This window comes from Oncorhynchus clarkii, chromosome 9 (genome assembly GCF_045791955.1).
Source record: "Oncorhynchus clarkii lewisi isolate Uvic-CL-2024 chromosome 9, UVic_Ocla_1.0, whole genome shotgun sequence".
Classification (NCBI taxonomy): Eukaryota; Metazoa; Chordata; class Actinopteri; order Salmoniformes; family Salmonidae; genus Oncorhynchus; species Oncorhynchus clarkii.
Window position 1 is genome coordinate 63,574,589 of NC_092155.1, and position 12,579 is coordinate 63,587,167.

General features: G+C 41.9%; 1 protein-coding gene across 1 annotated transcript in view; it reads right to left on the minus strand.

The window, feature by feature from the left end:
* The window catches only part of LOC139417594 (C4b-binding protein alpha chain-like), a 38,704-nt gene that overhangs the window by 15,894 nt on the left and 10,231 nt on the right, over positions 1 to 12,579 (minus strand). The window contains exons 4-5 of the mRNA XM_071166813.1: positions 11,309 to 11,417; positions 73 to 158 (exon numbers count right to left, since the gene is read on the minus strand). Of these exons, the coding sequence (XP_071022914.1) occupies positions 73 to 158; positions 11,309 to 11,417 (195 nt within the window). The remainder of the gene's footprint in view (positions 1 to 72; positions 159 to 11,308; positions 11,418 to 12,579) is intronic.

Consider the following 12,579-nt stretch of genomic DNA (forward strand, 5'->3'; position numbering starts at 1 on the left):
ACAAACTACCATCTGTAGAAAGAGAGAGATACAAAGAAATAGGATTCTGATTCTATACAGATATGACCCCACCTTGAACAGTGAGAACAGTCAAGGCCAGCTGGACCATCCATATCGTCAAGGACCAACAGACGTTAGAGGGCTGCATGACGTCTTTTCTGTAACAAGCAGCACACAATTTCCTGGTTTGCTTGTTCTGTACTGTTCGTTTTGCCAGATGCCTACCTAAGCGGATCAACTTCTCACAATATCCACTAGCCGACTAAACTCAACGATTTATAATGGAGCTGAGCAGCGACTAGCGTGCCGATACGAGCTCTGGCGTCACAAATTGAAGTTATCAAAAACGAGATTTCAGCACCCAAATAATAGCACACATTATTATATGTGACGTCGGAGTTTCAGTCCACCCACATTTGTCGCCACTCAACTCCATTTTAAATTGTTGCGTTTGATCGGCTAGGTAAATATCCACTTGCCTTAATCACACTGCTGGCAAGGAAATACACATATCACTCACAATAAGGTTTGCCAAATGTTAACGAACGTTACTGGACTCTGGGACCTAGCTAGCCCAATAATGTACTCATAAGGAGCCTACAGTTATTCCTTAAAGCCTTTACTGCTTAAAGGAGTAGTTCGCTATTTTAAAGCTTGATGTTAGATGACTCCTCACCCTGAAAGTAGTCTATGGGCCAGGAGAAACTAACCCATGGTTTAGTTCTTTATACAGCCATTACAAACTTCAGCCAACCCTAGATAAAAATCAATGGAAGTGATGGGGGGCATGTGAGCATGTTGTGTTATGGCCAAATCACCTTAAAAAAGGTCCATCAAACCAAATATAGAGAGTTGATTTTAGGTGATTGACATGTTTCTCATGATCACTTCTATTGATTTTAGCTAGCAGTTGCTAACGTTTGCAATGGTGGTTTAAAAACAATTGTACCACGAATTACAGTTTCTCCTGGTCCATAGACATTTTCGCAGGGTAAGGAACCATCTAACAGTTGTAAAATTGTGAACTTGTCAAGGACTTTGCATGTTATTTCCAAAACATCCAAATACTACAAAATGTGAATCGATTCTAAACTGCGATAACGTTACGGTTCTAAAAACATAGTCCTTTACTTTCATATTACAAATGCAAAATATACACTTAGTTAACTGGCTTTATCACATTTGCAGCCGACAGCATTTTTTTCCAGTTACAACACAGACATTAAGAGAATGCTAGAACGCTAATTAGCCTTTTTTTGTAAACACATGCTGTAAAATGGAGATATGTTCGTGTGGGAACTCTGACCCTATTAAAAGGTGTGTAGTAATTGAACCGTTTTATTATTTCTAGCTGTCATGAAATATAGTTCAGACTGGTCTCAGACTAGACGTAACATAGTATAATCAAGGACACTCAAATTAATATTGTAATGACCCTGGTTTATATGAGGCAGAGTCGATTTCCGCGCTTATAAACCCAGGGTCGTTACAATACTCATGTGAGTGTCCTTGATTAAACTATGTTACGTCTAGTCTGAGACCAGTCTGAACTATCTTTCATGACAGCTAGAAATAATAAATATGTTACGATTGGTATGGTTACATATGATAGAAGGTTACTTAAGGCAAGCGTGTTGGGTGTTCGAATCTCATCATGGACAACTCCCGCAGCTTCGCAACTACTTAGTATTTTGGATAACCCTTCCTCTAATCCCGAGAGCTAGCTAACACTAGCAGTAACCACCTAACTAACGTTAGCCACAACAAATGGGAATTTGTAACATATGTTTCGCAAAAAAAAAATACTGTACCAATTGCAAATGAGTAACATATTGTACGAAACGGATGATTGACGTTCACAAATGAATACATACCATAAGAAAAGTAACATAATACTAAAGAAACTGTCGTAGATTTATGTAAAGAATCATATGAAATGCCCACGTTGGATAGCTACGTTCCTTATGTTTTATGTTTTAAAAACGGTACCGCAAACGATCACATCGAGCGTCTGGGAAGAAGATACCACATACTGTACTGTTTTTGAAGATACCTTAATCAAAAAGCAATAAAGGCAGGTCGCGTCTATGAATGGGGTAGGACCACCTAGCTAACTAGAACGCCGGGCAAATTGTAGCTGAATCTCTAGCTACCGTGTTTGCGTACATGGCACTTTCTATAATAATTTACAATAATTATCAGCGTTATTTGGAAAAATCTTACCTTATTGTTCAAATGGTCTGTAGGCTTTCTTCACCTTGAAACTATGTCTGCCTGGCTAGCAACATGACGTTTGTGTTACACCTGTGTTTGAGGGCATTGCTCCTCCCTGTCAGGAGCAAGGGGCCGTGTCCTTAATAAAGAGACAGTAAGCAAGCAATTCATTTTTTTATATATGTATTTTTTAAATGGAACCTTTATTTAATTAGGCAAGTCAGTTAAGAACAAATTCTTATTTACAACGATGGCAGAATCCGGACGACGCTGGGCCAATTGTGCACCGTCCTAGGGGACTCCTAATCACGGCCGGATGTGATGCAGCCTGGATTCGAACCAGGGACTACAGTGACACCTCTTGCACTGAGATGCTGGTGCCCATTTCGATTTGGGGAGAAAGGGCAGTGGGCACAAAAAGGCATAGCACATAAAAACACAAATAGAAGTGATTGTCAGGGCGGTGGGAGACTCCCCAAACATATGGAAGAAGGTACTCTGGTCAGATGAGAGTTGAGCTTTTTTGGCCATCAAGGAAAACGCTATGTCTGGCACAAACCCAACACCTCTCATCACCCCGAGAATACTATCCCCAAAGTGAAGCATGGTGGTGGCAGCATCATGCTTTGGGGATATTTTTCATCACCAGGGTCTGGGAAACTGGTCAGAATTGAAGGAATGATGGATGGCGGTAAATACAGGGAAATTCTTGAGGGAAACATGTTTCAGTCTTGCAGAGATTTGAGACTGGGACAGAGGTTCACCTTCCAGCAGGACAATGACCCTAAGCATACTGCTAAAGCAACACTTGAGTTGTTTAAGGGGAAACATTTTAAATGTCTTGGAATGGCCGAGTCAAAGCCCAGACCTCAATCCAATTGATAATCTGTGGTATGAATTAAAAATTGCTGTACACTAGCAGGAACACATCCAACTTGAAGGAGCTGTAGCAGTTTTGCCTTGAAAAGTGGGCCAAAATTCCAGTGGCTAGATGTGCCAAGCTTATAGAGACATATCCCAAGAGACTTGCAGCTGTAATTGCTGCAAAAGGTTGCTCTCCAAAGTATTGACTTTGGGGGGGTGAATAGTTTTGCACGCTCAAGTTTTCTGGGGATTTTGTCTGTTTTTTTTGTCTTATTTCTTGTTTGTTTCACAGTAAAAAATATTTTGCATCTTCAAAGTGGTAGGCATGTTGTGTAAATCAAATGACACAAACCCCTCAAAAATCAATTTTAATTCCAGGTTGTAAGGCAACAAAATAGGAAAAATGCCAAGGGGGTGAATACTTTCGCAAGGCACAGTATGTATGAGGCCTAGGCCTACATGGTTTTAGAACATTGTGTGTCATCCAGCAAACAGCATCTAATCGTTGTTCTGTGACAGTTAAACAATTAATGAACACTATGCCAGCTATTGATGCCAGATGCTCAGATCTGATAGTGATCCAATCATTAACAAATTAGTACGCATCTTCCTTATACCAGGTTAGAACAGTCCAGGTCATCTCAATATGAACTGAAGGATTGGAATGCTGAGCCACAAAGTGGCAGCATTGTAAAATAATGTATGATCACCACTTTGGTATTTAGAAACACAAGTAAACGTGGTGTGTAGAACAATCCTCAGTTTGACTCATGCTGAGTAACAGAACCTTTCACCATTTCCTGACACTCCTTTTTGCACTGACACAATCTGTCCACGATATAGATATGCTTCCAACTACCTGGGGAAAGTATTTGCATCTTTTAGGCATGTTTCCAAGAAGTAAGATATTGCAAATATTCTCGTCTTTTTGTGGTTAACGCAATATTGTCACCACTTCCTTCCTCGTGAACAGTTTTGCTAGATCCATGTTCTTAAAACAGTTACAGCAAATACATTCCTTACAGAATCTTTTACCAACAGGTTTACATCTGATATGTTAATATACAGTATTCAATAATCTATCACACACTAGACACCACTATGGAAACCTTATGTTGAGGTTATGAGTTTAAAGAATGGGCTGCAACTGGAAGTGGTTTGTCGTTTCTGGGCAACGTCTAGAGGGTTTGGCTTTCCATTGTTTTGAGTGTCGACATTGAAAACAAATTCTCATGCTGTGACCATGTCTTATTGTATGAGTCCCTGGGAAGGATAGAATATAATGTCTTATTGTATGAGTCCCTGGGAAGGATAGAATATAATGTCTTATTGTATGACAGAGTTCCTGGGAAGGATAGAATAACAATCATCATGGAATTGGAAATGGATCCTAATCTCACGTGGGGAAATGGATCCTAATCTCATCACCACGTGACACACAACTCAGTATTTTTCCGTTGTACAAACTAAATTGTAATAACTTATCCATTACAGATTATTTCATAAAGTGTCATTTTGACTTAAGCTCTTTCAGTTCCATTTACTTTTCTCTGGCTTTTTCTTGATGGAAAATATTATCGGTGTCTCTGACGAACATAATAGATAAGGCTTTTATACGGGGCAATAAAAGCTTGATTGAGAAAGTCATCGGACAAGTTAATCAATCACAGGAAGAACATACGCATTATGAATTCCTGAGAAATGCAATGAAAGTCACCTGACTCATAAAGCAATTTTTTTTTATTCTATAATATCATTGACAGTAAGGGAGGAGACTTCCTGTTTTACAGTCACAATAGATATGGTTTAGATGTAAGGTTCTGTATTTCCTTAGTCAACCTTGTGTTCTGTTTCGTTGTGTTTTTGAGCGTAGCCCTGTTTCTTTGTGTTCTTGAATGTAGCCCTGTCTTTCATTTTTGTTCATTGATTTCACCTGTGTTAGTTACTCAACTGGTCTCATCAGCTCCTTATTTAATTCAGTTCACTCTGTTTGTGCCTTTAAGGTATTGTTCGTTTCGACTCTACTAAGCCTTTTCCTAGCTTGTTTGTGAGAACCAGTTATAGCCTTCAGTCCTAGATTTGATTCACCTGCCTGTTTGCCTACCTGTGTATTGCCTGCCTGTGACCACGGTTCCTGCCTTCTGCAAAGGTGAAATAAACACCTGCTGCGCTCTGCGTGTGAAGCTACACCTTTTTCTCCCTGAGAATTCATTACAGATGATCAATACAGGCAAATTAATATGCCTACCCTAAGACAAATAATTGATGGAAATGTATGAACAAGACTATGTATTTTGCCGCTAAAATATATGATAAAATAACACATCCCCCCTGCAGACCAGACACGTTCTGGTGGCTGTTGGGTAGGGAATTAGTATCTGTCTCAGATAAATACATTTAAAAAAAACTCCCGTCTCCCTGTAAAAAACAATATTAGTGAGCGATTAAGTGATTGTGTCATTATGATAAGAAATGCAAATGTTTATTTTAGGATTACATGATGTCACTTAAGGTCCTTTCATAATGTAAACCATATTGAACATGTGATGTTTCAAACTTCCATAACACAATCATTACTGCCCTCCTGTGGCTAACTGTAACTCTTCACATCCTCACTGGCACCTAGATTTAAACTATTATTTTGTGTCAAGACTATTTCAAATGTATTAAATAGAATATAATCCTACCTTTAGCCTTTGTATAGGTAAGTAGATAGCCAATTCTATATTTTTAATGTCTCTGAAGGATGTTATATGTTATATGTTATATGACGACAATGACAAAAGAGTTAGCTAAAGTACATATCTGCGACTAAGGTAAAACAAAGTGGTCAGTTTGCCAAAGGAAACTTTCTGTTGTCATAGAGACTGTTGAATCACACTTGTGTAGGTCTGCACTTGTGCACAAGACACACAGCTGCTATCAGAGTAGCCAGGAAAAGCCAGCGCAGGACCTCATAACAAACAGGCAACAATGCCCATGCCCTGAAAAACAAACAAAAAGAGTTATGATTGAAAATTGCTCATTGAAAATGAAATTCCACATTACATACAGCAGTAGTCTAAAGATTTAATTCCCACAATAACATACACAGTACATCCTTTATTTGAAAACGGACACCTTCATCTATACCCAGTGGTGGAAAAAGTACCCAAATGGCATACTTGAGTAAAAGTATAGATACCTTAATATAAAGTTTTACTAGTCACCCAGTAAAATACTACTTGAGTAAAAGTCTGAAAGTATTTGGTTTTATATATACTTAAGTATCAAAAGTAAATGTAATTGCTAAAATATACTTAACTATCAAAAGTAACAATATAAATCATATAAAATTCCTTATATATCCTTTAAAATGTAGTGATAGCCAGCGGCACACTCCAACACTCAGACTCTTTTTTTTTAATCATACGCTGACCAACTGGCAAGTGTCTTCACTGACATTTTCAACCTCTCCCTGTCCGACTCTGTAATACCAACATGTTTTAAGCAGACCACCACAGTCCCTGTGCTCATGAACACTAAGGTTACCTGCCTAAATGACTACCGACCCGTAGCACTCACAATTGTAGCCATGAAGTGCTTTGAAAGGCTGGTCATGGCTCACATCAACATCATCATCCCAGAAACCCTAGACCCACTCCAATTGGCATACTGCCCCAACAGATCCAATGATGATGCAATCTCTATTGCACTACACACTGCCCTTTCACACCTGGACAAAAGGAACACCTATGTGAGAATGCTATTCATTGACGACAGCTCAGTGTTCAACACCATAGTGCCCTCAAAGCTCATCAATAAGCTAAGGACCCTGGGACTAAACACCTCCCTCTGCAACTGGATCCTGGACTTCCTGACGGGCTGCCACCAGGTGGCTTGGGTAGGTAACAACACATCCGCCATGCTGATCCTCAACACAGGGGCCCCTCAGGGGTGAGTGCTCAGCCCCCTCCTGTACTCCGTGTTCACTCATGACAGCACGGCCAGGCACGACTCCAACACCATTAAATTTGCCGATGACACAACAGTGGTAGGCCTAATCACTGACAACGACAAGACAGCCTATAGGGAGGAGGTCAGAGACCTGGCCGTGTGGTGCCAGGACAACAACCTCTCCCTCAACGTGATCAAGACAAAGGAGATGATTGTGGACTACAGAAAAAAGAGGCCCGAGCACACCCCCATTCTCATTGACGGAGCTGCAGTGGAGCAGGTTGAGAGCTTCAAGTTCCTTGGTATCCACATCACCAACAAACTAACATGGTCCAAGCACACCAAGACAGTCCTGAAGAGGGCACGACAAAACTTATTCCTCCTCAGGAGACTGAAAAGATTTGGCATGTGTACTCAGATCCTCAAAAGGTTCTACAGCTGCACCATCGAGAGCATCCTGACTGGTTGCATCACTGCCTGGTATGGCAACTGCTCGGCCTCTGACCGCAAGGCACTACAGAGGGTAGACTCCTGAACATCTAGTCAAATGGCTACCCAAACTATTTGCAGTGCCCCCCCTCACCCCCTCCACTGCTACTCTCTGTTTTCATCTATGCATTGTCACTTTAATAACCACCTAAACTCAGCAACAACAAAAAAACATCCTCTCACTGTCAAATGCGTTTATTTTCAGCAAACTCAACATGTGTAAATATTTGTATGAAAATAACAGGAATCAACCACTGAGACATAAACTGAATAAGTTCCACAGACATGTGACTAACAGAAATGGAACAATGTGTCCCTGAACAAAGGGAGTGTCAAAATAAAAAGTAACAGTCAGTATTGTGTCTCCTCCTCATGGACTGCACCAGATTTGCCAGTTCTTGCTGTGAGATGTTACCCCACTTTTCCACCAAGGCACCTGCAAGTTCCCGGACATTTCTGGGGGGAATGGCCATTATCCCTGGTGAGACAAAACCACGACTCGTCAGTGAAGAGCGTTGTTGCCGGTGATGGCTGGTTAGAACCTGCCTACAACAGGCCTACAAGCCTTTTGTCCAGCCTCTCTCAGCCCTCTCTCAGGCAGTTGTTGTTGCCATCCTGTGAGGGTGTTGTTACACGTGGTCTGCCACTGCGAGGACAATCAGCTGTCCGTCCTGTCTCCCTGTAGCGCAGTCTTAGGCGTCTCACAGTATGGACATTGCAATTTATTGCCCTGGCCACATCTGCAGTCGTCATGCCTCCTTGCAGCATGCCTAGGGCACGTTCACGCAGATGAGCAGGGACCCTGGGTATCTTTCTTTTGGTGTTTTTCTGAGTCAGTAGAAAGGCCTCTTTAGTGTCCTACGTTTTCCTAACTGTGACCTTAATTGCCTACCGTCTGTAAGCTGTTAGTGTCTTAATGACCGTTCCACAGGTGCATGTTCATTAATTGTTTATGGTTCATTGAAGAAGCATGGGAAACAGTGTTTAAACCTTTACAATGAAGATCTGTTATTTGGATTTTTATGAATTATCTTAGAAAGACAGGATCCTGAAAAGGGGAAGTTTCTTTTTTTGTTGAGTTACATGTACAGTCGTGGCCAAAGGTTTTGAGAATGACACAAATATTAATTTTCACCAAGTCTGCTGCCTCAGTTTGTATGATGGCAATTTGCATATACTCCAGAATGTTATGAAGAGTGATCAGATGAATTGCAATTAATTGCAAAATCCCTCTTTGCCATGCAAACATTTCCACTGCATTTCAGCCCTGCCACAAAAGGACCAGCTGACATGTCAGTGATTCTCTCATTAACACAGGTGTGAGTGTTGACGGGGACAAGGCTGGAGATCACTCTGTCATGCTGATTGAGTTCGAATAACAGACTGGGAGCTTCAAAAGGAGGGTGGTGCTTGGAATCATTGGTCTTCCTCTGTCAACCATGGTTACCTGCAAGGAAACACGTGCTGTCATCATTGCTTTGCACAAGAAGGGCTTCACAGGCAAGGATCCTGCTGCCAGTAAGATTGCACCTAAATCAACCATTTATCGGATCATCAAGAACTTCAAGGAGAGCGGTTCAATTGTTGTGAAGAAGGCTTCAGGGCGCCCAAGAAAGTCCAGCAAGTGCCAGGACTGTCTCCTAAAGTGATTCAGCTGCAGGAACGGGGCACCACCAGTACAGAGCTTGCTCAGGAATGGTAGCAGGCAGATATGAGTGCATCTGCACACACAGTGAGGCAAAGACTTTTGGAGGATGGCCTGGTGTCAAAGAAGAGCAGCAAAGATGCCACTTCCCTCCAGGAAAAACATGGACTGCTGAGGACTGGGGTAAAGTAATTTTCTCTGATGAATCCCCTTTCCGATTGTTTGGGGCATCCGGAAAAAAGCTTGTCCGGAGAAGACAAGGTGATCGCTACCATCAGTCCTGTGTCATGCCAACAGTAAAGGATCCTGAGACCATTCATGTGTGGGGTTGCTTCTCAGCCAAGGGAGTGGGCTCACTCACAATTTTGCCTAAGAACACAGCCATGAATAAAGAATGGTACCAACACATCATCTGAGAGCAACTTCTCCCAACCTTCCAAGAACAGTTTGGTGATGAACAATGCCTTTTCCAGCATGATGGAGCACCTTGCCATAAGGCAAAAGTGAAAACTAAGTGGCTCGGGGAACAAAACATCAATATTTTGGGTCCATGGCCAGGAAACTCCCTACACCTTAATCCCATTGAGAACTTGTGGTCAATCCTCAAGAAGCGGGTGGACAAACAAAATAAAATTCTAACAAACTCCAAGCATTGATTATGCAAGAATGGGCTGCCTGCCATCAGTCAGGATGTGGCCCAGAAGTTAATTGACAGCATGCCAGGGCAGATTGCAGAGGTCTTGAAAAAGAAGGGTCAACACTGCAAATATTGACTCTTTGCATCAACTTAATGTAATTGTCAATAAAAGCCTTTGACACTTATGAAATGCTTGTAATTATACTTCAGTATTCCATAGTAACATCTGACAAAAAATATCTAAAGACCCTGAGGCAGCAGACTTTGTGAAAATTAATATGTGTGTCATTCTCAATACTTTTGGCCACGACTTTACATACTACGTCAACTAACCAGTGCCCCCGCACATTGACTCTGTATCGGTACCCCCATTCACAGTGCCTTGAGAAAATATTCACCCCTTTGGCATTTTTCCTATTTTGTTGCCTTAAAACCTGGAATTAAAATATATGTTTTGTGGGTTTGTGTCATTTGATTTACACAACATGCCTACCACTTTGAAGATGCAAAATAGTTTTTATTGTGAAATAAGACAAAAAAAAGCAGGAAACTTGAGCGTGCATAACTATTCACCTCAAAGTCAATACTTTGTAGAGCCACCTTTTGCAGAAATTGCAGCTGCAGGTCTCTTGGGATATGTCTCTATAAGCTTGGTACATCAAGCCACTTGGATTTTTGCCCATTCTTCAAGGCAAAACTGCTCTAACTCCTTCAAGTTGGATTGGTTCCTGCTGGTGTACAGCAATCTTTAAGTCATACCACAGATTCTCAATTAGATTGAAGTCTGGGCTTTGACTCGACAATTCCAAGACATTTTAATGTTTCCCCTTTAAACCACTCGAGTGTTGCTTTAGCAGTATGCTTAGGGTCATTGTCCTGCTGGAAGGTGAACCTCTCAAATTTCTGGAAGACTGAAACAGGTTTCCCTCAAGAATTTCCCTGCATTTAGCGCCATCCATCATTCCTTCAATTCTGACCAGTTTCCCAGTCTCTGCCGATGAAAAACATCCCCACAGCATGATACTGCCACCACCATGCTGGGGATTGTGTTCTCGGGGTGATGAGAGGTGTTGGGTTTGTGCCAGACATAGCGTTTTCCTTGATGGCCAAAAATCTCAGTTTTAGTCTCATCTGACTAGAGTACCTTCTTCCATATGTTTGGGGAGTCTCCCACATGCCTTTTGGCAAACACCAAACGTGTTTGCTTATTTATTCTATAAGCAATGGCTTTTTTTCTGGCCACTCTTCCGTAAAACCCAGCTCTGTGGAGTGTACGACTTAAAGTGGTCCTATGGACAGATACTCCGATCTCCGCTGTGGAGCTTTGCAGCTCCTTCAGGGTTATCGTTGGTCTCTTTGTTGCCTCTCTGATTAATGTCTTCCTTGCCTGGTCAGTGAGTTTTGGTGGGCGGCCCTCTCTTGGCAGGTTTGCTGTGGTGCCATATTCTTTCCATTTTTTAATAATGTATTTAATGGTGCTCCATGGGACGTTCAACGTTTCTGATATTTTTTTATAACCGAACCCTGATCTGTACTTCTCCACAACTTTGTCCCTGACCTGTTTGAGGAGCTCCTTGGTCTTCATGGTGCCATGGTGCACACCTTGCTTAATGGTTTTGCAGACTCTGGGGCCTTTCAGAACAGGTGTATATATACTGAGATCATATGACAGATCATGTGATACTTAGATTGCACACAGTTTGACTTTATTTAACTAAATATGTGACTTCTGAAGGTAATTGGTTGCACCAGATCTTATTTAGGGGCTTCATAGCAAAGGGGGTGAATACATACAGTGGGGAGAACAAGTATTTTATACGCTGACGATTTTGCAGGTTTCCCTACTTACAAAGCATGTATAGGTCTGTAATTTTTATCATAGGTACACTTCAACTGCGAGAGATGGAATCTAAAACAAAAATCCAGAAAATCACATTGCATGATTTTTAAGTAATTCATTTGCATTTTATTGCATGACATAAGTATTTGATACATCAGAAAAGCAGAACTTAATATTTGGTACAGAAACCTTTGTTTGCAATTACAGAGATCATACGTTTCCTGTAGTTCTTGACCAGGTTTGCACACACTGCAGCAGGGATTTTGGCCCACTCCTCCATACAGACCTTCTCTAGACCTTTCAGGTTTCGGGGCTGTCACTGGGCAATACGGACTTTCAGCTCCCTCCAAAGATTTTCTATTGGGTTCAGGTCTGGAGACTGGCTAGGCCACTCCAGGACCTTGAGATGCTTCTTACAGAGCCACTTCTTAGTTGCCCTGGCTGTGTGTTTCGGGTCGTTGTCATCCTGGAAGACCCAGCCACGACCCATCTTCAGTGCTCTTACTGAGGGAAGGAGGTTGTTGGCCAAGATCTCGCGATACATGGCCCCATCCATCCTCCCCTCAATACGGTGCAGTCTTCCTGTCCCGTTTGCAGAAAAGCATCCCTAAAGAATGATGTTTCCACCTCCATGCTTCACGGTTGGGATGGTGTTCTTGGGGTTGTACTCATCCTTCTTCTTCCTCCAAACACGGCGAGTAGAGTTTAGACCAAAAAGCTCTCTTTTTGTCTCATCAGACCACATGACCTTCTCCCATTCCTCCTCTGGATCATCCAGATGGTCATTGGCAAACTTCAGACGGGCCTGGACATGCGCTGGCTTGAGCAGGGGGACCTTGCGTGCACTGCAGGATTTTAATCCATGACGGCGTAGTGTGTTACTAATGGTTTTCTTTGAGACTGTGGTCCCAGCTCTCTTCAGGTCATTGACCAGGTCCTGCCGTGTAGTTCTGG